At 33.4% G+C, this 26,119-nt stretch overlaps 4 protein-coding genes and 1 long non-coding RNA gene across 5 annotated transcripts; 2 read left to right on the top strand and 3 right to left on the bottom strand.

The window, feature by feature from the left end:
• Nucleotides 1–731: 731 nt before the first annotated feature.
• On the bottom strand, nt 732–5,156 carry LOC114423751. Its single transcript, XR_003668902.1, has 2 exons — nt 4,992–5,156; nt 732–1,423 (listed from the first exon to the last, which is right to left on the bottom strand). It is a non-coding gene; the product is annotated as an uncharacterized LOC114423751 (long non-coding RNA).
• Nucleotides 5,157–10,293: 5,137 nt separating this feature from the next.
• On the bottom strand, nt 10,294–12,948 carry LOC114421829 (cytochrome b5-like). Its single transcript, XM_028387916.1, has 3 exons — nt 12,702–12,948; nt 11,037–11,103; nt 10,294–10,803 (listed from the first exon to the last, which is right to left on the bottom strand). The coding sequence occupies exons 1-3, from the start codon at nt 12,786–12,788 to the stop codon at nt 10,529–10,531; spliced, it is 429 nt and encodes a 142-aa protein (XP_028243717.1). The 5' UTR covers nt 12,789–12,948; the 3' UTR covers nt 10,294–10,528.
• A 3,813-nt stretch (nt 12,949–16,761) lies between these two features.
• On the top strand, nt 16,762–18,421 carry LOC114423749 (60S ribosomal protein L13a-1-like). Its single transcript, XM_028390618.1, has 4 exons — nt 16,762–17,136; nt 17,596–17,712; nt 17,794–17,881; nt 18,091–18,421. The coding sequence occupies exons 1-4, from the start codon at nt 16,865–16,867 to the stop codon at nt 18,232–18,234; spliced, it is 621 nt and encodes a 206-aa protein (XP_028246419.1). The 5' UTR covers nt 16,762–16,864; the 3' UTR covers nt 18,235–18,421.
• Nucleotides 18,422–19,787: 1,366 nt separating this feature from the next.
• Nucleotides 19,788–21,393, top strand: LOC114423750 (60S ribosomal protein L13a-4-like). The gene is made up of 4 exons (XM_028390619.1): nt 19,788–20,154; nt 20,612–20,728; nt 20,812–20,899; nt 21,068–21,393. Exons 1-4 carry the CDS (start codon nt 19,883–19,885, stop codon nt 21,209–21,211), a joined length of 621 nt encoding a protein of 206 aa, XP_028246420.1. The 5' UTR covers nt 19,788–19,882; the 3' UTR covers nt 21,212–21,393.
• A 1,123-nt stretch (nt 21,394–22,516) lies between these two features.
• On the bottom strand, nt 22,517–25,867 carry LOC114423748. The gene is made up of 5 exons (XM_028390617.1): nt 25,736–25,867; nt 24,564–24,659; nt 24,404–24,457; nt 24,110–24,161; nt 22,517–22,926 (listed from the first exon to the last, which is right to left on the bottom strand). Exons 2-5 carry the CDS (start codon nt 24,647–24,649, stop codon nt 22,717–22,719), a joined length of 402 nt encoding a protein of 133 aa, XP_028246418.1. The 5' UTR covers nt 24,650–24,659; nt 25,736–25,867; the 3' UTR covers nt 22,517–22,716.
• Between the last annotated feature and the right edge of the window lie 252 nt (nt 25,868–26,119).

Raw genomic sequence — 26,119 nt, 5'->3', positions numbered from 1 at the left:
AGCAATACATAAGAAACTGTATCTAACTTTTGTCCATTGGTTTACCTTCATAAGAAGCTTTTTGAATGAAGCAATAGAGGTATTCTTGGGGAAGGGTTGAAGCATTTTGTTCAATACAAAATCTCCATTGTTATTTTCAGTTATTTCTGTTTTTCTCTGGACAGAGGAGCTAAGTTTCCCCACCCTTCAGATCATAAATTCAAGGACTTATCAAAGTATATTACTTGGAGTTAGGGTGTGAAGGAGAGGGGTGCCAGAATCTTTTTTTATAGTACAAAAAATTTATTAATAAAACTGGGGGTGACCATGGGACCAGTGGTCCACCCTGTTCCCTCTGCTGCTGGCAGATACCTTCAATTCAGTCCATCCACAATTTTGTTTACACTAGCAGTGAATTTCTGAAGCTACCATTATTCAACCAAAAGGTTAAAAATATGTATATGCAGGATGATTACAATCTTTTGTTAGGCAATATGTGATCTGAGTCTACTATATTAGGACCCGTGAGACCTATAGTATGGAACATATTAAAACACTGATAGTAAACATAGATGATATCATAACAGTATACGAAATGTCTTATTAGGTAAATTTATACAATTATGTGAAAACTAAGCAAAAGAGAACATTTTTCGTCTTATCAACACCTGAATCTGAAATGGAGCTCAAATGTGTCTGCAATGTACAATAGTAACTTGCCACCGTAGTAAATATTAAATTTTCATACGAAATTAACAAAAAATGCATTGGTCCATCTCTAATCAATATAGAAACTGAAGATCTGCAAACTGTATTCAGAACAATAATATTGTCACAACTTTAGAAAGAAAACTATCAGACAATTTTTAACAATTTTCTACAAGGCTCAGTATAATTGAGGAATTCCTCTAATGAATCAGTTGATCAGCGGAGCAAAATAAAAAACTCATTTCATGCCCTAGCAACTACAATGGTAAAGAGAAGTGACATTGATGGAAGTAAACTAGACAACCTGACCATCATAAGGATTATTCTTACTGTAAGCTACTTGGAAGGCTTATCAGAAGATGTAGAACCCTTTTCAACCACTTTGGCTGAACTAGTAGATTCTTCAGCTTCAATGAGCTTACGTAGTCTTTCTTGATGAGTTCTTACTCTGTCCTCTGTCTTGCGAAGCTTTCTCCATCTATAAGTAGTCCAGAGTGCAAAGCCACCATATACAACAATATAGGAAGCCCAAACATAAGGGTATGTTTCTGCATGCTCTTTGACTTTTCGATATTGTTTTTCCAATGAATCTTTAAAGCCCATAGTGGTGCTGGCTGCTTGATCTTCCTCACTTTTCTGGATAGGTGGTGTGGAACTTGTTGCTTGCTGGTTTTCTTTAGACTGATTTGCCATGTCCTCTGCTTGTACAGTTCCAGATATCAATTATTTAAAGAAACTGCACAAACATTTGGCCTTTTTTAAGCATCACATATTTGAGAAGACAGATGAAGAATATACATAGCATCATATTATAGCATCACAGCATGCATATACAAGCAAAAGGAGAAAATATTTTATTCTGCACTTGCTAATCAAGATTCAACTCCTACAAGAACATCTAAACCACATACGAAGGCACATCCAATAAATATTATATTTAATTCAGAATAAAGATGACCTAAAATTCAATTTGTTCATTCATGACCAAATGGTGGATGCAAGTAAATTTTTAGTGTAACTATGTAGAAGTTTAGCATATGATTCATGATGAGGGAAACCACCTTACCAATGTGAAGCATGATCAAAATTATATTATATAAATCAACAAAAAGCAAGCCACCAATATTGTCAACATTGAAATCCTACCAAGGGTTGGGAAGGGGGTGGAAGATCGTAAATTGTAGGATTGTAACTCAGATTGTAAGATCTTACTGAAAATGCAAAATTATACTTATATGCAAATGCACAAAAAATAACAGATAATAAAAACTAACTTTTATTTGGTGAATAAAAATAAAAAATAACTTCTAAATAACAACCATTTAATTAAACTAGTAAACTTAAATTGAAATTGCATACCCTTGAGTTCACATCTAAGTCATAATACGAACTGAAAGTACTAAAACATAGAACAGAGATAGACAACAGAGTAAAGTAGAGACAAGAAAAGGATAAAATTAGAACACAAGGCAGAGATGAGTGTGGCTGAAATCACAAGTTTAGAACCCAAGGAAGAGACCAGATTGCAGTTGCAGATGGCCAGAATCAGAACACATGGAAGAGACGCAGATGACCGAACAACCCGAACCCAAGGCAGAGATCAGAATGCAAGTGGCCAAAATCACAATGCACAAAGAGAAGGAAGAGAGTAGAGAGAAGGCCAAAGTCAAGAATGCACAAACACAAGACAGAGCAGTAGAGAGAGAACAAGGAGTGGGAGAGATTTGAGTGTGAAGAGGGAGAGACTGAGAGAGTAGGGTACGAACAAGGGAATCATAAGATTATCAGGTTGCAAAACCCAACATGCACAACCCATCTGCATAAGCCAAAATTGGCTTGTAAAAAATCTCCAATCCCAAGATCCTATGAGCAAGATGGTGATTTCACTCCTATCACACCAATTTACAATCCCAACTCCATTTCAGCTTGGATCTTAAAGATTGTGCGATATTATGATCTCATCTTAAAGACAATTTTGACAGCATTGCAATACATAGCTGAATACAAACATTTCTTTCCACCCCATACATGATGAAAAAAAGTAAAATGTCTCCAAAAAAATAATAGTCCTATTTGATGGACCACTATAAATTGCTGAATATTTGTATATTCTTAAGTCTTAACACTTGTCAACCAATCACTTACCAAAAGAGAAAAAACAAAAAACAGACTGAAAAGCATGAATAATCTAATTTATTATATGATTAGGTTCAGCAATCAAAAAGGCAACATGGCATCTCAAGAATTGAATGGGTCCAAAGATTGTACATTTTTCTTGGGTTTGGGTAGGGATTGTCACACAATAGCACATTAACAGCCTGTTTGGAAACACATTCTGCAGTGAATAAATCACATCCAATGAAAGGATGATGTAAAAGCTACAATAGGAAGCTTTCAGATGAACATGAAAACCCACGTTGCTGATCCATAACCAAACACACACTAAGAGCCAAGAGGACCAGTAACAAAGACAAAAAGGGAAGAGTAGTGGCAAAAAATGCAACTGGGTAAAGAAGAGTTCAAGGAAGAACCTGAGAAGTTGAGTTCCACTGTTGAAATGAAAGGGGTGAGAGAGAGGAGTTTCAATGCTTAGGGCTTCACCCTCTTTGGGCTGAGACACGTACTTAAACTAATGATCTACACAAGAAATGACTGTGGCATCTGATGGTGGTCAATAGGAAGAGGGAAGATGGCACAAAGTTAATAGCAATAGGCATAGACATTAATTAGACACTTTTTTAATCAAAACAAATAGAGACAAACAATGTAGAGGTGGATATGGGCTAGGCCGGGTTTTCTTAGGCTTGAGTATAGCATGTTTACCTATCATAAGGATAATAAATAGAACAACAAGCCTATCAGTTTAAGTAGGCCAACAAGTATATTAGCATAAACAGGCCCACAGCCTACACAAGATTCAACAGACTTAAGTATTTAAACTACAACTTATAGTATTACTAATACAACTATAGCCAACAAATATTAATAATATGTGGAAATAATATTATCACATAAAATAGATCAAAAAGTGAAAAATAACTTCAACCAAGAAATTTGATAATTTGTTCTGCTTCAAGACTAAGATTTAGTTACTATTAAAAATTAAACCAGATAAATATATCCAAATGAAACACACTGACTAAAGTCAAACAAAAACATATCACATTATTAATTTACTAGTAAGAAGGAAGAGGAAATACAGATGCATCCATCTGTGCGCAGAATTATTAATTTATTCAAATAGTGACATTTTCCTCTCTGAAGAGCTTAGGAAGCATTGGGCAAAAGGGAGAATAAGCAAGCTAATTTAAATAATCACTTCAGATTATGAAACATGTCAATATGTACCAAAATACAAGAATATCATATATTCACAAGCCACAGGAAGCATGTTACATGAGCTATGCTCGCCCAAACATTGTATATTGCTGCATGTATGTAAAATGTGGACAAACATACTGTAGTGCAACTGGCAAAAGTATTCCACCCTGATGTCCACGTTGAATGACAAGCCCTCAGCGTAGAGCAAGATTTCACTTAACTAGCTTTTGCTAAAATAGGAATTAATCCAGACATTACTCATAAAGAAGAGTTTAAATATACTCTTGCCCACACACGACGTACCAACATATAGCCTGAATTATAGATTATCAAAAGTGTAAAACTAAAATTAATAGTAATTCATATAACAAGAAGCTTCTTTGTTCAAGAATTTGCACAATGATAATATCACAAAACATAAATTACGCAACTCAAAAGACAAGAACTACTTCAATATAAACTTGGCATACATTACAGAGACGAGGTTAATCATGAAACAGGGAAAGTGTAGATAAGCTCATATCAGGCAGCGAAGAAAACGAAGAAGACAGAACAATCAAACAACTCAAGCGAAATTCACAAATGATAGAAACAATAAAATTAAGTCAAATTCATTTTCGAGACAAAAATGAAAAATCTCAGCTCCAAAATCCAAAGTCAGTTTTCTAAAAGCCAAACTTGATCACTTCCAAGGCACTAACAGACCTAGGTCAAAGAGATAAAACCATAAAGATCAGCATTTTCACTTCAGCATAAAGTAGCAATGAAAACAGAGGCGCAGAAAGTAAACTAGGGCTAATAGCAGCTCATTTTCACTTTAACAAACTAATTCCATTTGGCAAAGGACTAATGCTGATGCTGCCATAGAATACAGAAGCTCAATCTTGTTTTGAATCAGCAAGTTTTAGTTAAGAGTTGGTAAAGAGAGATTCGTGGCAAATAAACAAAGATGCCCAGAACCCCAAAGAAACAGAGGGAGGCACCTGACGGCGAGACGTGACGGTGGCCGACGACGTCGACGGCGGAACTAGCTTGGTCCGTGGTGGCGATTGCAGTGTGCTGCGGAGTGTAACTGTGCGGCGAGGACGCAAGGGGTTTTGTTTTGGGCACTGAGACTAGGTATTACACAAGTCGTCAATTTGGTAAAAGTGCAAATTAAAGATATAATATATTTTTTGTTTGGCCGACATAATGATTGGGTCGGATCAACCTGATCCGCTCCATCTCGTCAAACAGTTCAAATGGAACGGTCTAGGCCTCATTCATAGGCTGTCAAGTCATTTCACTAGATCAATTTAAAAATTAATAAAAAAGTTTAAAAACTTGGTTTAATGTAAAAAATATATAAAAAAGCAAAAAATTATTTATTAGATATTTATGTCATCTAACAAGTATTAGTAATGTCATTTAAATTATGCTTAATAAATCCTTAAATTAATAATATTGTTTTGAGATTGTTATTTCTTATAGACATTTATTTTATGTTTAATATATATTTTTTGCCTTTTAAAAAAAATATAAACTATAATATAAAATTATAAATTATATTAATAAGTTATTATGTTTTATTTAATATTTATAATATATTAGTAATTGGATCAGCCTTTGGTCCATCAAGTCTGTCCCTTCCAAGTCCATTTGAGTCGTCATATTATATCGACTGGACCTAAAAGGCTTGTTTATATTTGGACTGCTTTTTTTTTTTTAGCCTAGTCTAGCCCTAATTATGAGTCGGTCCATTGGGTCAAGTCCATTTTGCCTTAGCACACTAAGTAGTTTTGTTAAAAATGATGTTTAATCTTGGTTGTAGTCCGTGAGCACATAGAAGATAATATTTTCCTCCTAACATTCAACATAAAAGTCATTATCACTTGTGGAATTGTTATGTAAAGTATTTGTTTGAATTTGTATTATATTTAATTCTATTATTATTAAAAAGATTAAAAAGTAACTTTTATATATAATTAACTACAGAACAAAAGTGAGTTTTCATTGTGTTTTTCGTAATTATTTCAAAATAAAATTTGAAAATATTGAGGAAGAACTTATCAAAAAATGAGGTAGGAATAACAAGAGGTTGGAATAGCAAAGCCCTCTGGCCTGCCATATACCTGGCGTCCATGTATTTTACTTCGTTTTATCTACCTTCTATTGGCATATTTTATTTAGTGCAACAAGAAGGATTTTTTTCTTTTTAGGAATAAATGTTGGAAAAATTAACCAGATAAAAACGCTAGAGCCTGTACAGAGTGTGAAAAGGATTGAGCCTGTACGACTAGAAGGATTCTCTTGCTACTCTATTCACCATTTTATGGTTGCCGCATTCGTTGTAGGTGTAACCTTTCCTTCCTCTACCTAATTAAATGAAGGATTAATTTTAGTCTTTAAATTTTTTTTGAAATTTGGTTTTTAATTTTTAAATAAAAATTTGATCAGTTAAAGTCTTTTAACTTTTATTCATTAAGATTTTTAATATCTAAACTTTTGTTTCACCCGCTAAAGTTCCTAAACTTTCAAGAAATTTCAATTTTGGGTTTTTAAACCAAAAATTGAAAACTGAATTTTTTAAAAGTTTAGGAACTAAAAATATTAATGAAAAAAATTTAAGAAACTTTGACTTGTTAAACTTTTGTTTAAGAACTAAAAATCGAATTTCAAAAAACTTGAAAGAGTTTAACTAGTCAAACTTTTATTTAAGGACTAAAAATCAAATTTCAAAAAAAGTTTAAGAAATAAAAACTTAGATAATTCTTACATTTAGTGCGGGTTATTAAAAAAATTACATGTGGCTTTCACTTATGCTGCAATAATAACTAGAATATAAAAAGAGAATGAAAAAATTGCATGTACTTGTTGTCTTCTGTTAAAATAATAAAGAAGTTATGCAACCTATAAAGTAGTTTTATTTTATCACTCAATTACAAATTATTTGATTTTTATAATAATTATTTTAAAAATCATATTAAAGATAATTTTTGATTGGTTAAAAGTATAAAGCTTTTTATGATGAGTGATGACCTTGTGTAGGTATTAAACTCCTAGCCACAAAACTATGCCTCTAAGACTAACTCTTAGTGAATATCCCTTCCGTGTCTCTTTTTCTCCATTGGTAAGTTGAATGATACCTTAAGATTAAGCTTCTTGCGCATGCTATCCGATCTCCTTAAACAAGATTTTGCATGGTAACTTTTTCACTAGACACAAACGCAAAATTGACATCTTTCTTGAGCTCTAGGATTTCATTCCCTGTCTCTGCCACAGTACTTTTCATAATATTTTAATGCCTTGCAATAAGGTCTAAACTCAAAAGTTGATGAGTCTAACAATTTAATTTTCTTATGGCTATCTTCTTCATATGTGCACCCATTTTCCACATCTTGGAGCTTCATTGGGAGAGAGGAGAAAGTAATGGAAGCAAAAGCTTAATGTCTTGATTGTGTCTTTGGGGTGTGGAACTACTCATCCCATCATCACAAGAGTTGTCGTGAGGATCTTGTTTGAATTGTTGTTGGATCACATGATTTGTGGGAGGTAATTGGTTTTGTTGTGAAAAGGGTGATTGCGATTGTGATTGAGTGCTTTGTGTTGTTCTGGCCTTTAACAAGTCATAGATTGTGCGATTGGGAACAATGAGGAACACACTACCAGGAAGCAAAACTGACTCAGGTTTGACCACAATCCATGGGAACTTAAACACATCTGGCCTAGTAATGCAGTTTCTAGGGTTTTTTCTTATAACCTCTGCAGCTCTTATTGGTTCTTTGTGAACCTCAATGTGTCTCCCAGGATGCACTAGTTTTTGCATTCTTTTCTCTCTTTTGATGCTTTCCATTCTCAATAGCTAGAGAAGAAAAGAAATGTAGAAGAATTTCTGGAAGAGGAAGTACTGAGTTGCCTATTCTTGGTCTTATATTTGTAACATCTATCACTTCATGACACGAGCAAGTGAAAATTCCAGGGAAAGTATCTTTGGAGAAGAGAAATCTTGTTCTAAGAATTGGTCTCGTTATATGACAGCTAAATTGTGTATAAAATGGTACTGTTTGGAATATACTTTCTCTGTTTATTTATCAATTTCCTTTTTTGTATTTTGCTTCTTTCAGTTTCCTTTTGGGTAATCCTTGATTGCTGTTTGAAATGGCAAATTTTTAAATGAAAAGATCTTTTCCAAATCTCGTTCGCACTATTTATAAACTCTTTAGTAAAATAAAACTAAGCTTACGATGATTTAACATATTGTTCTGAGAAAACTATTTCTCTAGAAGCTGGAGTAAAGTTACAAAGTAGTCCATAAAGGATTTCATTACATGATTTCTATTAATTCAATCATTAAAATATAATTATATATTCTCTTAATTATTTTTTTTTATCAAATTTCACAAACAATATGAGAAGGATTAAATAATACCTTTTCAATTACAAATATAAAATTGGTTAGTGGTTAGAGTTGACAAAAGGGTTATACAGTAAAAAAAACATTTGCAAGGGGATACAATTGTTCGGATTTAACAACAGCCATTCAACCAACAATCAAGGTTGAAATTCAGAAGTGATTTAGACAATGCCCACTATCACGTTGTTATCAATGAATCTGCTGCAAAGAAATTGATACATATCTCCTTGTAGATAATTATATATATCCATATAATAAAGGGAGGATTATGAGATTCTTGGTACAAATTTGTCCTCTTGGTGTATATTTCTTTTGATTCCGCAGCTCCTTGAAATTACGATATAATTAAGAAGAGCAGATTATCATTTGTCTTCCAAATAATATAACATTAATTACAAATTGTTAATTTTTTTTATACCATTTTTTAGCTCCCAGGAAATTTAAGAACCGCAAGAAGAAAGTACCATGACCTTTAGTTTATATTCTGAAATTTATATAGGCGACAATAGTGAGTAGTTATCATCGAAAGCAAGTACAAGTTACTCTTCAAACCTTGTTGAATTAACAAAGGTCCATTGCACTTATCCCTTCCGTAATCATTACGAAACAAAAGAAAAAAGTTATGACTAGCGTAATAAATAAAAATGAAATATGTACCAAAATATAAATAAAAAAGAAGGATAAAGATGTTTAGACGACACCCCATGCTATTAGACACTTTGAGAGAGAAAGAATTAGAAGAGATGATTACTAAAAAAATCTAAGTATATTAGGTGATATGATTTGATAGAATGAGAAAGATAAAGAAAAAAAATGTGTTAAATAAGTGTTTAAGATATATGAGGGTCCACATATATCATTACTCAAAAAAGAAATACCTCTAAGATACATGAATTCCATGTACGTAATACCCACATAGAAGTGTTTTCTGAACCAACAAAATATTATTTCATGCAGTATGCTGATCCCAAATAATGGGTTTGTTTTTTAGAGTGTTTGCTTCTCAAAGTGCAACAGCTCATGACTCACGAGGAGGCTATATATGCTTGCAATTGGAGCTTTAATTTGGCCTATGCAACACCGGTGCTGATGTTGCGAAATACATGACAGAATTTTACAAGTATTTGGAGATGGGTCTCCAAAATTTCGAGGACTACCAGGTTTTTGCTATCAGAGTGGGTGTGGTTGGTGATGCACAGATGTATTCAGTGCAGAGACTTGGAGGAGAAAATAATGTGCTACTGTCTTATTGTTTAATGAGTGAGAATCAGTGATTAACAGGAATTTTTTTTACAATTCTATAGAAAATTGATGGTTGTCGGTTGATTATTGAATAGAAACTTTACGAAGTGCATCATTAAAAATTGAATTTTAATGTAGCATATTTATAAAACGGGTCTCGTTAACTGCCTTGAGAATATTAGACAAAGAATCAATAGAAAAGTTTTGATTGAAAATCACAGTGAAAATTACTTTTGGAAATCACAATGCTGTATGTTGAGATATAGTACTCTCTTGTAAAAGGTATCCAATTTTATTCCTTAACCACTGCTCTTTTTATCAGAGTTATTGTGTGTACCAAAGATATTCTTCAACAAACAAAAATATATTCTTCAACCAATAGTTAGAGAATAATCCTTACGCAACATACAAATTAAGAAAGTGATATTTTCTTGTTCCAACGAACCTTAACCGTACTCCAAGAGCACTTGATAGAATTCTAGAATTGAATTAAGTGTTTAGTGTAGACTCTAAAAGATACAGTTTTGTGTAGCAAATGCAAAATAGTGAAAATGTTGGAGCATATTTCCTATAATGATAGTTCGCAATTTTACATTAGAAATTGAAAATCCAATCTGTTTTCCAAAAGTTATTTTATTAGTGTATCCAGAATCTCATACAATTCAAATTCTAAAACTACCAGAACTTTAAAGAGCAGAAAACTGTTCTACAAGCTTATCTAGGAAAGGGTAAGACAACCAGAAATTCAACAACAAATGACAGTGACAAGGAAAACATAATGGTATATCCTACTGATCCTATATAATGGTAGTTCCATAAAACAAAACAAGCTGAATTTGAAAGTAAGGATTGAACAAAATTCAAATGCTCATGCATTTTCAGTGGCTATGTTGATTTGGTGTTGTAGAAACGAATACCAAGCGCAACACCCAAGATAAGCAGGGGAAGTAGAAACTGGAGCAGCTTGGTCATGAAGTCTGATGATGATGACGACGATGATGATGTCTTGTCCTGATTATTTTGAGGTTGTGTTGGAGGAGTGTTCTGAACCTTGGTAGGGATGGTTGATGGATCAATGTCTCCAATATATAAATCATCCAACATAGCTCTAGCACCTTTACTGTGACCAACATCCTCAAAGTCATCAGTGGCATCTTTCCCTGCAAACAAGTGACATTTTGGGCCATCAGAAGACATTTCAAAATATGTAACTCAAGTGAGTGATGCCAAGATGGATGCATAAATTAAGCGTATGTTTGGATACACGTCTGTTAAGCAACACTTGGTTGCTTCAGTTAATACGTGCATCAGAGGTCATATGACGTAAAACCAAACACACAGTAAGAGTACTTAGAGAGAATGATAGATATCTAAGACTAAGATACATGTATACCTGTGGAAGACACCAAGACATCATCCCCACCAGGATGATCATCTAAGAACTTTGTGACATTGTAAACCTGTTCCAGAAAAAGAAAAGAAGTTTTGCCAATTCTAGAAAAGATACTAATAAAGGGTCTAATACAACACCAAAGCTCATTAAAAGTTTAATCTGGTGTGAAGTATCCCATATGAAATGAAATTAATACTTCATAAACTGCTATTGGTGTGTGTGAACAGTGGCCTTCAGATGTTGCGTTGCCTTGACAGCCTCATATGCTTTGAAAAACAGTGTTTAATGCAAAACACAGCACAAGAGCACGGTTAAAATTGTTTAAAAGATTTCAATTTGCAGTTACTCTTTTACCTAATTACCTAATTTATTCCTGTCATAATCAAATTTTATTATGACATAGTAGCAGCAGTAGAGATATCAACCTTTAGAACCATATCATTTAAGTTCCTTAGAAAAACAAAGAATAGAAAAATCGTTTAGAATAACATTTAGTACAATCCAAATGCTAGTCTACACCATAAAAGAGAAAGACATAGAAGGGGGAGGGAGACGAGAGGTGTTAAATGAATACTATATTGAGATGTCCATGTATCATTGTTGAAAGTTTATACATAAGCCACATAAAAAAGACTAGATAAAAGTAGATATAACTTGAGATATCAATAATTATAATTTCGAATTTTTGATATTTCAAGAACAGAATCAACCATAGGTTTAGGAGTTAATTATGAGCAAACAATCTACTGCATTAATCACAGGACCAGCAGTTCTAAATTTTCTATTAAAAAAAAAAGAAATCTCAAAACCATCTACATTGGTTTTGAGTATTTTAATATAATGTGTTTTTGAGTTTTGGCAGGCAACACACGAGACAAATTGTGCAGGCCAAGTACATATTATCATATCATTAATTTATGATAGGAAAAATGGTAGCAATACATATTCTAATACTTTGATTCTTCCATTTTCTTAACAAGTGAAATTCATAGGCGTCTCGTTAATTATGTTGATCCTATTTTTAAACTAGTAGGGCTCGCATGAATTTCAACTGATAAAGGAATATATTAGAAAAATATTATGTTACAGGGTGTATTGTTAATCCTCCTCTACCTATAAAAATACTCTCATGAATAAAGATGTGGGACACTGATGAATCATAACACAACCAACCCAATCTTGATTTGCTTAATTGAAATTCATACCGAATATAGAGATAAAGAAGAATTGAATTCCAGAGATATATAATTAATTACCAAAAGAATCAACTTTACGGGAATTAATGTAATCTACAAATAATCACTTCTCATACTGCATGTAGATAAGTCATAGGGATTAATCCTAATGCCCATTTCAAAAATAAGGTTGTTAATTGTAACAAGATAAATAAACGCACCACACGAAAAACATTTAAAATGGTTCATCACATGATCATACACTAGCACATAGCACATATAATGTCATTCACGCCACACAAAAATATATTACAATGTGAATCTCATGATCAGATCTAATTGAACCGTTTATTGTATTGCCCGATTCCATTCCATGTGAGTTTTCGAACGATAATCAAATAAAATACACGAAACCCAGATGGTAAAATCAAAAGCAAATTTACATCGATGCATCCATGGGTCACATTACATATTGTATACATATATATACCTTGCCATCAATTATGAGCCAGCAATCTTTGGAGGTGTTGTGCTCAGATACTTGGGCCAAAGTGTATACCTTGCGCTCCTCATCCATTTGTCTAAGGAGAGCAATACAATGTTGTCTCTTGGACGAAATTGATGATTATGATAATAGTGTTATTTGGTATTCAGATGTTAAAAGAATTTCAAAGCGAGGAACATGGAGATCTGTGAGAATGGTTGGTTATGAAATTCTTCTGGGATGGTTGTGTCACCTAGCTATTACCTTTTTTTTTATGCATACCTATTACCTTAGGACATAATAAACTACACCTTACCTTTAGTGCATGCATGTCCATTAATATTTTTTTATAACGTTTTTATTTATTTCTTGGCACTACGAAGTAAATTTAATTTCTGAAATTATAAAACTATTACTTTAGGATAAAAACATGTTAGCATTTTCTGTGTGAAAAATAATATTTTTTTCACAGCTGGAAAAATGTTATTACTTGGTTTCTTAATTAGGAGAAAAATAATTATACACAAATATTGTAAATTTTTTTATATAATCCAATCATAACTCATCATATATAATAAATTATTGATTTTTAAAATATTTATTTTAAAATAATTCAAACAATATTTTGTGATTAAATAACAATGTAAAATTATTTTACACAGTAAATATATAGACATTAAACTCATTAATTATATATTTACCTTTACATACATTCATAAGTAAACGGAATTTTATTACTAAAATAAAATTAACTATAGAAAACTTAAATTTAGTGATGGAATAGTTTCCTTAATTATGTATCAGAATATAACCAGTATATACAAGTACTATCAATTTATCTAAGGGAAAATATATGCTTGTATAAAGGTGATTTAGAGCATTTCCTGCTAGCTACATACACAAATCATCTACATATCACCCAGGTTCTCCCCCCCAACCCAACTTATCCTTTTGGCTAACTAGCCTATTCAAATAACGTGCAAGTTAGACTAAATTCTCTGGCTGCTTCAAAATTGGCCCATGTTAGCACTAGTTCCTCTCAAAGTTCCTCCACTAGAAAGCAAAAGATTGCAAGCTCAAGTTCCACAGCTAACTTCGATCCCTAGTTTGCTCAATTTCTTTCAACTAAATGTAGCTTGAATTTTTCAGGTGAAATAAGCTTTGTAGCCGTTGTTCTTGATATAAACATTAGAACAAAATAAGTTGACTCTGTAATAACAATAAGTCACAAGTGAAAATACACAGAAAATTAGAAGGAAAATTCAATAAATCACCAACTTTTGTTTTACCTTGATCAAAAGGACTAGAAGCATAGTCAATGATTTTGTCATTTCGCTTAGTGTTTGTGTGGTGAAAGAGTCCTCTTATCCATGATCATGATCTAACCATATCATTAGCTAACTGCAACAAAATATGACTGAGCATTAGAACTCTAGAAGAAAATTTTGTTGATAAACAAAATAATATAGGAGAGAATCATCAAGTAGAAATGTTAAGTCATTACAAGAGACATTGATACACTAAATTTCAAAACTGAAGCAAGTTCTTCTAGTGCAATCTGCAAATTGTCAGTGCTTTGTTAGTTAATACGAAAACTAGAATGCAGAAGAGGCATTCCTTTAAATTGACTTTTGCATGCAAGAAAGTCCTGGAGAAGTAAAAAGTGAGTATTGGATAGAACTAAACAAGCAAATAGATCATTTTTTATTTCAAAGCTACACAACATATGTCTATTGTCCAGTCTTGTTAAGTTCGGTAGATGTGCGGACCAATCTATAAACTAAAAGAACTAGAGCAATCATTTTTGACTAACCACCTCAAGCCAGTCCTGCAGAGCATGCTTTTGAACTTCCATCGTCTTTTAATTTCTACGGAATAACTTCGCAACTGCACAAATAAACTAGGTGAATTCTGACCTGCAATAGAGTTTTTATCATTTTGAACCTTTACAAAAATAGAACATAGAAGATTAGTATCCAAAGTGAGTTACCCACACAAAGTGAAAAATAGTATGATCAGAACCTAGAAATCTTTTGTTAAAAACCTTATATTAGAGCCAATAATACCTTGTTGGTTGGTGGTAGCCAACTCATGTTCCACTCTACTGACTCTGTTTAGAGCATTAGAAGGCTCAAGAATGGATTTTACTAAACTAAACTGTAATAGATTAAATATAAATTTGACAGTACAAAAAGTCAGGCATATGTACGAGATTTGCGGTCATTCTCATTAATGTCCATGATTCCCAAATCATCATCATCATCATATCTAGCATATGAAATGTGCAAAAAAAGAAAAAGAACATTGCAATGTTTGCCATGAAGACTTATGCATTTAAAGTAATAAAGACCAATTTGTGTTAAAATTGTTGGGAAATATCCAAGTTCCACATCGGCTGCCTCACTCTTTTGAGTACAACTTATATACCTGTTAGACAACTTCAATTAATACCAATTGATTTTGAGATGAAATCTAACATGATATCATCCTTAAAAGGATAAGTGAAACCTTAGACTCCATATCCATATACATACCAAAGCATAAAAAACAGTATATTTCTCTAGCGGCTTTCAGTTGGTCCACAGTGAGCGTAACCCTTGCACTCATCCCTTCTTGTGTGCAGTTTTAGCCAAAACTCACGTTGCATACTAGTTGTATTCATTAGCAACCTATAGCTTTGCAAACCAAGAACACTATCAAAATTAATTTGCACTCTCAAACATCGGTAAAACAATTTGTGATTTCTCTCAACATGCTTAGATCCTTCATCCTCTCATTTCCTATAGACCTCACAAACAAGGCACATACAAGAAAACAAAAAAATCTGTTTCACACACAAGGCACATATAGGAAAATATTTATTACACACACATCCTTTACACACACAAGGCACATCTATGAAAAATATTTAGAGAAAAAAGATGATACATTGACAATGTAAAATTTTTTATACAATCATTCGATCACAACCCACCATATATATGATAATCATTTTAAAAGTAATTCAAGAATAACCTGTGATTGAACGATAGCGTAAAATTATTTTACCCAACAACTGCATAAACATTCAATTCAAATATTTATTACACATTGTTACACACATAAGGAACATGTAAGAAATATTTATTTTACTTTGAAGTGTGACAAGACAATGCATGCATGCAAGACTCTAGATAGAGTTTTTGTCATGTGATATATTAACTTCTCTCTCCCTTCGCATCACATGCACATATTTCATTTTTCTTCTTTAATTGAGTTGGGTTTTAGGTAGTTATAGGGGGTGTTGGGTAGGAAAAGTCTAATTTGTTTATTTTAAGGATATTATTATTGATCCCATACAAATTGCATACAAAATCCACTTCCATATTAGTGTAGGGCGTACAAACAGATTACACAATGAAAACGTTTCTACTTTAAATTTTGTAGGCAGAAATATGTTCGTTGCAGTATAGAAAGTGTCTATAAAATATCCCGTGGGAACGTGTTTCCACGGGCAAAATAAAAAAAAATGTTTTCATTACATATTTTTTCTAATTTGTTTGCACCCTTTTTATATAACGAAAACATGTTTTCATTAGATAAATTTTCAACAAAAATTAATTGCAGAATTAAGTTATTTTTTTACTTGAATTAATTTTTCTATTAATCTAGCATTCCTCCAAAAAAAATACATTTATCAAGAGATTTAATTCATTTATTTAAAATACATGATTTATATTATAATTTTTTTGATATTATCATCGATTTGATTTCCTTCCACAGATACAACACCAAAATAATATATTTGATTTCCTCCCAAAGATTAAAAAAACAAAACAATATAATATATTTAATTTCCTCCCAAAGATTAAAAAAACAAAACAATATATTCTTGCTTTTTATTTGGTTCGGAAAGGCTTAATTTTAAGTAACAAAATAATATATTTAATTTCCTCCCCCACAGATTAAAAAAATAAAACAATATATTCTTCCATTTTATTTGGTTGGGAAAGGCTTGATTTTAAGTTGGTTTAGAGTTTCAAACCTTCAGGGTAGTTGGGTCAAAAGCCCAACCCACATTCACCCGCATCATAAAAACCCTAATCTCCCTCGCCGCCTCCTTTTTATACTCAAAACCCTAACACACGGAGGAGAACACAAACAGCGCGAGACAGAGGCACAGAGAGAAAATGGTTTCGGGGTCAGGGATCTGTGCCAAGAGGGTAATTGTGGACGCACGACACCACATGCTGGGGAGGCTGGCATCGATCGTGGCGAAAGAACTTCTGAATGGGCAGAAGGTGGTGGTGGTACGCTGCGAGGAGATTTGCATCTCCGGTGGGCTCGTCAGGCAGAAGATGAAGTACTTGCGTTTCCTCCGCAAGCGCATGAACACCAAGCCCTCTCACGGCCCCATCCATTTCCGTGCACCCGGCAAGATCTTCTGGCGCACCGTTCGTGGGTCAGTACTGTCACCCTTTTCTTTCTTTAAAAAAAAACATTAATTTATTGAAGATATTATCGTTGCAATTGGGTTCATTTAAATGTCTCTGTATAGGTAGACTAATGATTCTTGCATTTTTCTAATAAAATAATTAGTTGGCATTTTTATGCTTGCAATTGATCTGATGCCAATGTCTCCGTATGATGAAATTACTGGTAAATCTGATAAATTCATCCCCAACAAATTTGGCTGCTGACAAGTCTAGGTTGATTCATGTTTGTAGCTAGAGTAATTTTAACTGAATTCAATGGTGTCAACCTAATCTAGTGGGACGGATTTTATTGATGTTGGGGCTAATGTGTAGTGTTTTTTGCATTATTTGGGGCTAATGTGTTTATGGTTGACATTATGAACTTGTAATGAAGATTACTGGTGTTGATGTGGAAAGTTTTCTAAGAAGGATGTTTGTGTTTGCAGGATGATACCACACAAGACAAAGCGCGGGGAAGCTGCTCTTGCGCGATTGAAGGTGTATGAGGGCATTCCTCCTCCTTATGACAAGACCAAGAGGATGGTTGTTCCTGATGCTCTCAAGTGAGTTTTTCTTTCTACTTTTGTTTTGGAATTTGGTTGTTCAATCTTTTAGATGCTGAAGTGGTGAATGAAATTTATTAGGGTGTTGAGGCTTCAGAAGGGACACAAATACTGTCATCTGGGCCAATTGTCATCTGAGGTTGGATGGAACTACTATGATACCATCAGGGTGAGTGCTTGCTTTCTGGAACTTGTTTACTCCGTTGAATTTCATTCTTTTCTTGGTGAATTGTTAAGAGAGATGTCACGGTGAATAATTTTAAGAATTTCATTTTTAATGAAATCTAATAGCATCAAGCGAGGCTCTGTTGTTATTGTTGTTGGATTTTCCCTCTTTTGTTTGCAATTTCTAATTTCTAATTGCTATGTTGCTAACAGGAACTTGAGAAGAAGAGGAAGGAGAGAGCACAATTGTGTTACGAGAGGAAGAAGCAGCTTGCCAAATTGAGGGAGAAAGCTGAGAAGGTTGCAGAGAAGAAGCTTGGTTCCCAAATTGAAATCCTTGCTCCTGTTAAGTACTAAGTAGTATGCTAGTTAGTGTTTTGAAGTTTTGGTTTGAGTTGTATACCGAATTGAACTACATTTCAGTTTTGCTGGTCAACTTGGACGCTAGATATGATAATCTTGAAAGTTGTTTTAGTTTATTTGCTCTTGAATTTTATGTCATCTTACTAAGTTTCTTTATATATGGTTTCTTGTGCTTCCCCAATGTTGTGATATCAATCTTTAATGGGGAACATGCGGGGTCGATTGTGGCAGTATATTAATATGAAATCCTTATTTGTTGGGCTAGCTGGGATACTTTACCCTTCGATAACTATTAATGTGTAGTACTAACAAAACCTTGTTTTATCAATATAAGTATGCTTGAATATTAAACCCTTAACCAACACAATCAAATTCACACTAAAACAGATTGTCGAGTTGACAAAGAATCTTATTACAATCACGATGTCTCTTTTGGAATAGACAAACCCAGACTATGATCTCAAATCTTGGTTTCCTTCATGAAAGCTTGCTCTAGGCTCCAATTTTTCATCTCTTTTCCTTTTCTTCTTACGGCTCTTCCCATTCCCATTCCCTTCGCTCCTTAAGGCTCTTTGGTTTAATTGCATGTGTTATCATCCATGATCCAACTACTATTATTTTTGTGTGTTTCATTAAGTTTTTTTTCTCGCATGTTTCTTATGTGTGTTTCTAAGAAATGACATTATTTTGTCATAGTTGTTGAGAAATATGATTTTGTTACAATACCATTGATGCCGCGTGTTGAGATGATAAATGCTCAAAAATTAGATTATAAAATTAAAAATATAATGATAAAATATGGAAAAAATACTTCGATGAAAATTTATCGTGGTAATGGTAAAATTTGTTAGTAAACCGAAATGTATCGATTTAAGAAATTATTGATACAATTTAACTAATGTTGTCATGGTTAATTTACCTTATGTAACTTTCCAAAAAATTGAATTATTAGATTCCATAGATCATACATAAATTAGAATATTATTAAAGAAATATAAACAAAAATTATTAGAAATAAGAGTAAATTGAAAGATCGATCAAATAATTGAAAAGGCAAAGGCAAACTAGTGGTGGAGGATTCAAGTAGTTTTCAGGTCTAAAACACAGTCTACACACGCGCATGCATATATATATATATATATATATATATATATATATATATATATATATATATATATATTCTCATATAATTTTGATCATAATAATATCCCGCTTACTCTCTCTGTTAATCTAGTACTCCTCCAACCAACTATATTTATCTATGGAATTAATTCAGTTATTTGAATAAAAATACATGATTTATTATAAATTTTTTAATATTATCATCGATTTGATTTCCTTTCATAGTTAACAAAACAAACTAATAAAAAAAAATATATTTGATTTCCTCCCACAGATTAAAAAAAACAAAACAATATATTCTTACTTTTTATTTGGTTCGGAAAAGGCTTAATTTTAAATTGGTTTAGAGTTTCAATCCTTTAGGTTGGTTAGGTTAAAAGCCCAACCCACATTCACCCGCGTCATAAAAATCCTATTCTCCCTCATTGCCTCCCTTTTTATACTCAAAACCCTAAGACACAGAGGAGAACACAAACAGCAGCGTCTTGGTTTGTGAGAGAGACAGAGGCACAGAGAGAAAATGGTTTCGGGGTCAGGAATCTGCGCGAAGAGGGTAGTTGTGGACGCGCGGCACCACATGCTGGGGAGGCTGGCATCGATCGTGGCGAAGGAACTTCTGAATGGGCAGAAGGTGGTGGTGGTGCGCTGCGAGGAGATTTGCATCTCCGGTGGGCTCGTCAGGCAGAAGATGAAGTACTTGCGTTTCCTCCGCAAGCGCATGAACACCAAGCCCTCTCACGGCCCCATCCATTTCCGTGCACCCGGCAAGATCTTCTGGCGCACCGTTCGTGGGTCAGCACTCTCACCCTTTTCTTTCTCCCCCCAAAAAAACATTAATTGATTAAAGATATTATCTTTCAATTGGGTTCATTTAAATGTCTCTGTATAGGTAGACTAATGATTCTTGCATTTTTCTAATAAGATAATTAGTTGGCATTTTTATGCTTGCAATTGATCTGATGCCAATGTCTCCGTATGATGAAATTACTGGTAAATCTGATAAATTCATCCCCAACAAATTTGGCTGCTGACAAGTCTAGGTTGATTCATGTTTGTAGCTAGAGTAATTTTAACTGAATTCAATGGTGTCAACCTAATCTAGTGGGACTGATTTTGTTGATGTTGGGGCTAATGTGTAATGTTTTTTGCATTATATGGGGCTAATGTGTTTATGGTTGGCATTATGAACTTGTAATGAAGATTACTGGTGTTGTGGAAAGTTTTCTGAGAAGGATGTTTGTGTCTGCAGGATGATACCACACAAGACAAAGCGCGGGGAAGCTGCTCTTGCACGACTGAAGGTGTACGAGGGCATTCCTCCTCCTTATGACAAGACCAAGAGGATGGTTGTCCCTGATGCTCTCAAGTGAGTTTTACTTTGTGCTTTTGTTTTGGAATTTGGTTCTTCAATCTATTATGAATGCTGAAGTGGTGAATGAAATTTATTAGGGTGTTGAGGCTTCAGAAGGGACACAAATACTGTCATCTGGGCCAATTGTCATCTGAGGTTGGATGGAACTACTATGATACCATCAGGGTGAGTGCTTGCTTTCTGGAATTTGTTTACTCCTTTGAATTTCATTTTTTTCTTAGTGAATTGTTAAGAGAGATGTCACAGTGAATTTGTTTACTCCTTTGTTATTGTTGTTGGATTTCCCCTCTTTTGTTTGCAATTTCTAATTTCTAATTGCTATGTTGCTAACAGGAACTTGAGAAGAAAAGGAAGGAGAGAGCACAATTGTGTTATGAGAGGAAGAAGCAGCTTGCCAAATTGAGGGTGAAAGCTGAGAAGGTTGCAGAGGAGAAGCTTGGTTCCCAAATTGAAATCCTTGCTCCTGTTAAGTATTAAGTAGTATCTAGTTAGTGTTTCAAGTTTTGGTTTGAGGTGTATACCGAATTGAACTACATTTCAGTTTTGCTGGTCATTTTGGACGCTAGATATGATAATCTTGAACGTTGTTTTAATTTTTTTGCTCTAGAATTTTATGTCATCTTATTAAGTTTCTTTATATATGGTTTCTTGTGTTGCCCCTATGTTGTGATATCAAGCTTTAACGGGGAACGTGCGGGTTCGATTGTGGCAGCATCTTAGTTTGAAATCTCTCTTGTGCAATCGGGCTACCTGGGATACTTGACCTTCGGTAACTTTTTAGGTGCTGTATAACAAATTCTTGTTTTAGGAATATTAGTACGCTTGAATATTAAACCCTTAACGAACACAGTCAAATCTAACACTAAAAGGGAGATTTTCGTGTTGACAAAAGAATCTTGTTACAACCACGAGGCCTCTTTGGGAAGAGAGACAAACCCAGACTATGATCTCAACTCTTGGTTTTCTCCATGAAAGCTTGCTCTAAGCTCCATTATTCATCTGTTTTCCTTTGCTTCTTACGGCTCTTTCCAGACCCTTTGCTTCTTAAGGCTCTTCCATGTATGGTTTAATTGCACATTTTATCATCCAATTATGAACATTTTGTGAATTTCATTGCCAAAGTTTTTCTCACATGTTTTTTCTTAAATGTGTAATGAAGTGTTATTGTGTCCCTAAAATTTGACAAATACTCAGAAAAAATTTGGATGATAAAATTCATAAAAATTAAAAATATAATGATAAAATATGTGAAATAAATACTTGGATTAAAATTTATTGTGGTAAAATGTGTTGCTAAGCCAAAATGTATCAATATATGATAAAAATATCGACCATTAATGTTGTCATTGTTAATTTACTTTATGTAACTTTCCAATAAAATGAATTATTAAGTTCCATTGATCATACATAAATTGGAATTGGAATATTATTAAAGAAATATAAAGAAAAAAAATATTAGAAATAAGAGGAAAGCGAAAGATAAAGATCAAATAATTGAAAAGGCAAACTAGTGGTGGAGGATTCAAGTAGTTTTCAGGTCTTAAGTTCAAATTCCGTTGCTGGCATTATACACCAAATAAAAATAATTTAAAAGATTGAGACTTGAGAGTATAATACAAAGTTAAAGTGAAAACTGAATTGAATATCTATGTCGTGGCGTCTTAGATTGAAGGAGGGGACATACAAAAGTGTTGCACGACACAATAAAGCCAACCAAACCGCCGAAACGGCAACCTAATAATTCTCGTTTTAGAAATTTTATGTTAAATGAATAGATAGGACTTAGGAGTATTTTTTTATTATTATCAGTGAATAGATAGGAGTATGGATGACAAATTGCATTGTATGCATAAAATGTAAATAAAAAATTCCTCTGAATCAACTACAATTCTACATCATGACAATTATGATAAGGAAAATTTAGCATAGTTACATTAAATAGAACACAAACTTTTTATGACAAGTTAACTTTGTTCCCTTCATCATTCATTGCTTCCTGTAAGTGAGTGGGAAGGGTTATTGAAAGCTTGTGATTGAGAATTCTTGTTGAGGATGAAACCTTTACTCCCAACGTTTTTTAAAGATGTCATAAAACTCTTAACACCGTCATCTAAAGCACTCTGCAGCATCTGATGGGAAAACAACTCGGGCTTCTCTGAAGCTTTTTTGACTGAGATTACTGCACAATTTATCTACAAAAAGAGAATATGGAAGGCATAAGCTTAATGATGGAATAGCTCTTCCTACTAGATCACTCAGCTGCAGGGGTAAATACTTTCATTCACATAATGATTAGGTGATTGAGACTATACATATTCCAACGAGTAAATTTAGATACACAAGTCATTTTCACCAATTGTGCTCTGATCATATTGCCTTTCCTCTCTGCATATGTTTAGGAGAACTTTTCCTACACTTTTAGATACATAAAAATAACATATAAAAACAACCTTATCCCACTAGGTAAGGTCGGTTACATAGATTACACATGCCATAAAATTAATGGTTCTGACTCCTGAGAAATACAGACAATCTATTTAATAAGTTGTCACTACTGATTTACCTCATTAATCAAAGTTCAACACTAGTAAAAAAATTGGATTTTACAGATCCTAGCATTTCAGTAGACCATATACACCAAACAATTTCAAACTTACAATACTTACATGAAGTTTTATACTCTCTACTTCTAAAAGCTATTTAACTAATCATATCATAAACTACAGAATAGCAATGACTTTAAAACAGTCTACTTCACATCTTTCAATAGTTTCTATGGTTAGGCCCTCCTCTTTTACATAAACAATATGGTGATTGGTGATCACAAAGTTGAGGTATTCAAAGTATGTATGCTTGATTAATTAATCAAGCTCAATTGCTGTAAATTACACATCAATTGAAAGCTTGTAGATGTCACATCAAAAGGAGCTGTATTTCCACCCACCAATGGTCACTCAGGTAGTCTTATGATACTTGTACAAATAAACTCAAAGTAATTCATATATATATATATAGCTAGTAGTATAATATGCACTGAATTTAACTTTCTATTTGATGGCAATGGTCATTCAATCTCGATTGTACATGTACATTATTTATTTTCATTTTCAAAGTCATGCTTGTTGTGCCTTCGGGAAAAAAAAATCCAACACCAATTAAGAATATCAAGCACAGTACCTAATAAAAGTTACTATGAAGAAGCATAGATGAAAATATTGTAGCAAAGCATAGAAGAATAAATTAAAATGGGTCAGCTGAAAGTAAGCAATAAACTGATAGTAAAGATAAAATCAAGAAAATAAATTTATCAAAGGAAGTAAATACTGGGCCCAAATCAAAGTAATACTTCTATCAATGATAAAATCATCATCATACCGATTGTGAGGCCTTATGCACCAAAGCTTTGGCAAGTGGCAATATGCAAAACCTTTTGACAGAAAAAGAATGAAAAATAATCAGCAAGTAATCAAGTATGAAATAGTGGTTTTGTTGCTTAGCTTATGCTGCAGAAATGCAAGAGATGTAGAACTTGACATACTCTTTGCACTCCTTAAATAAGAAAACTTAAGCAGTAGATCGCAAGCACAATGCTTAAAAAAGTATATAGTGGACGTTTTGCCCATTCAGGAGCCAAATAAAAAGATTTAAAAGAAAAGGAAAACATCTTACATTCCTCGGCCTCCATCAAGTGCTTCCTCTGCTGGGTCTTTCCACTCATCAATTCTGCCAGACACAAACCAACAGTGATCAAAGATTTACTATTTGAAAAATATAGTATGGGACAAGATCAATACTAAGCAGAGGAAGGGGTGAAAGAGAGAGAGATTACACCCATCCATAGCGGCGGTCAAACAAAAGCTGCTTAGATAATTGTCTAGAGTTTGGAACATTGACTTTGGAGCTTGTGGATTCCATCTACCAATAGCTGGAAAACAAGGTCAATAACAACAAAGAATTGAGACAGTTAGAGATTTGTTTAAGATCCCAAATATCAGAAGGGGGGGGGGGGGGGGACATTTCACCCTACAGTTAAACTTTGGCACTCATTAATTCTTTGAAACAATTATTGGCCCAAATTCATAGGCAATCTTCAACCCCAATAAGTCTTCAAAGTTTAAACAATATGATTGGAGTTTTAACAATAATGCTGCAAGCAAAGCATAATAAGATACAAAATAGTTAATCTATACCAGAGTTAAGAAACCAACACACTTAACCTAGATACCCTATAATCCACAAAAATCTGCTCTACCACATGTCAGATTCAGCCTAATAAAGAATTTAAACAAATATTGATGTAGCAATGGTATCTTTGCCACACATGACCTGATTTCTGTTAATTTCATCAAACACCCTGTGCCAAGGTTTTAAAAAAGGGTCCAGAACAATCACAATGTCAAGATTTTTGAGGTCTTAATGACTGCAATTGTGGCCTTTGCAATTTCCCGCAATATCAAAGATTGCGGGTAAGGCTGCGTACAATATCCCTCCCCCATACCTTCGCATAGCGAAGAGCCTCTGGGCAATGGGGTACGAAGTTTTTTATCAAAGATTGCGATGAAACCACGACCATGACTGCAATTTAAAACCAGTGGGATGCTATTTAATCTTTACACCATTCAAAGAAATACTTTTTTTTAATAAAAAAATATTATTTGTTAGTTTGTTAGTTTTTATTAGCAGGAGGGAGCGAACACTCGACCTTTTCCTCCTTTCCCTCATTCTTAACCATAGGAGTTTGTTGTAGGTTGGGTGGGTGATTGGGGGAGGGATATAGGGATTAGAGTGATAAGGAGGTCATGGTTCGAATCTCCCACCAACAAAACATACTAATTGCTAACATTTGCCAATAATAATTTTGTTTTTTACTTAGCATCCGAGTTTGAAAACTACCAACCAAAGTACATAATTCTACAAGAGAATACACAACAAGTGATAGTTCCAATCCAGAAGATGGCAAAAGTAGCGGAAAACGAAAAATTAAACAAGAAAAGGAGATACCTTCGAGTAAAAGTCGAAGCTTGGAAGTGGGTCTAGCTCAAAACAATGATTTTTCTTTCTTCGCAGAAGCGTCTTAGAGGTACTATGAAGTAAGAAATGCGTTTGAAGCAGGGGTAGAATGAGCCAATAAGGTGATAAAGAGGCAAAATAATTTAAGGACAGACAAAAATGAAAAATATAAATTTAATTTCTAAAAAAATATGATAAATTAGTAGATTTTTTTTAGAAATTGGATATTCGGCCCACCTGAATCAGAATTAAATATTGATCTTACGGCGAATAATTTTGATTTAATATTTTTAAATAAATGAGAAATAAACATAAATTTAGTCTTTTAACAATGTATGGGATAATATTCATGTTTATATAAATAACTTTTTTTAA

Source organism: Glycine soja, chromosome 8 (genome assembly GCF_004193775.1).
Source record: "Glycine soja cultivar W05 chromosome 8, ASM419377v2, whole genome shotgun sequence".
Classification (NCBI taxonomy): domain Eukaryota; kingdom Viridiplantae; phylum Streptophyta; class Magnoliopsida; order Fabales; family Fabaceae; genus Glycine; species Glycine soja.
This window is presented reverse-complemented; position numbering and strand designations above follow the sequence as displayed.

What these genes read in the sequence shown, in the direction of transcription:
- LOC114421829 (XM_028387916.1), bottom strand. Translation starts at nt 12,788, where the DNA reads ATGGATGAGGAGCGCAAGGTATACACTTTGGCCCAAGTATCTGAGCAC. An exon ending in GGCTCATAATTGATGGCAAG is followed by an intron (nt 11,104 to 12,701) that starts GTATATATATGT and finishes TTTCTGGAACAG; the next exon opens with GTTTACAATGTCACAAAGTT. An exon ending in TGTCTTGGTGTCTTCCACAG is followed by an intron (nt 10,804 to 11,036) that starts GTATACATGTAT and finishes ACTTGTTTGCAG; the next exon opens with GGAAAGATGCCACTGATGAC.
- LOC114423749 (XM_028390618.1), top strand. Translation starts at nt 16,865, where the DNA reads ATGGTTTCGGGGTCAGGGATCTGTGCCAAGAGGGTAATTGTGGACGCA. An exon ending in GTTGTTCCTGATGCTCTCAA is followed by an intron (nt 17,713 to 17,793) that starts GTGAGTTTTTCT and finishes GAAATTTATTAG; the next exon opens with GGTGTTGAGGCTTCAGAAGG. An exon ending in ACTACTATGATACCATCAGG is followed by an intron (nt 17,882 to 18,090) that starts GTGAGTGCTTGC and finishes TGTTGCTAACAG; the next exon opens with GAACTTGAGAAGAAGAGGAA.
- LOC114423750 (XM_028390619.1), top strand. Translation starts at nt 19,883, where the DNA reads ATGGTTTCGGGGTCAGGAATCTGCGCGAAGAGGGTAGTTGTGGACGCG. An exon ending in TTCTGGCGCACCGTTCGTGG is followed by an intron (nt 20,155 to 20,611) that starts GTCAGCACTCTC and finishes TTGTGTCTGCAG; the next exon opens with GATGATACCACACAAGACAA. An exon ending in ACTACTATGATACCATCAGG is followed by an intron (nt 20,900 to 21,067) that starts GTGAGTGCTTGC and finishes TGTTGCTAACAG; the next exon opens with GAACTTGAGAAGAAAAGGAA.
- LOC114423748 (XM_028390617.1), bottom strand. Translation starts at nt 24,649, where the DNA reads ATGGAATCCACAAGCTCCAAAGTCAATGTTCCAAACTCTAGACAATTA. An exon ending in GACCGCCGCTATGGATGGGT is followed by an intron (nt 24,458 to 24,563) that starts GTAATCTCTCTC and finishes TGTGTCTGGCAG; the next exon opens with AATTGATGAGTGGAAAGACC. An exon ending in TGCATAAGGCCTCACAATCG is followed by an intron (nt 22,927 to 24,109) that starts GTATGATGATGA and finishes CTCTTTTTGTAG; the next exon opens with ATAAATTGTGCAGTAATCTC.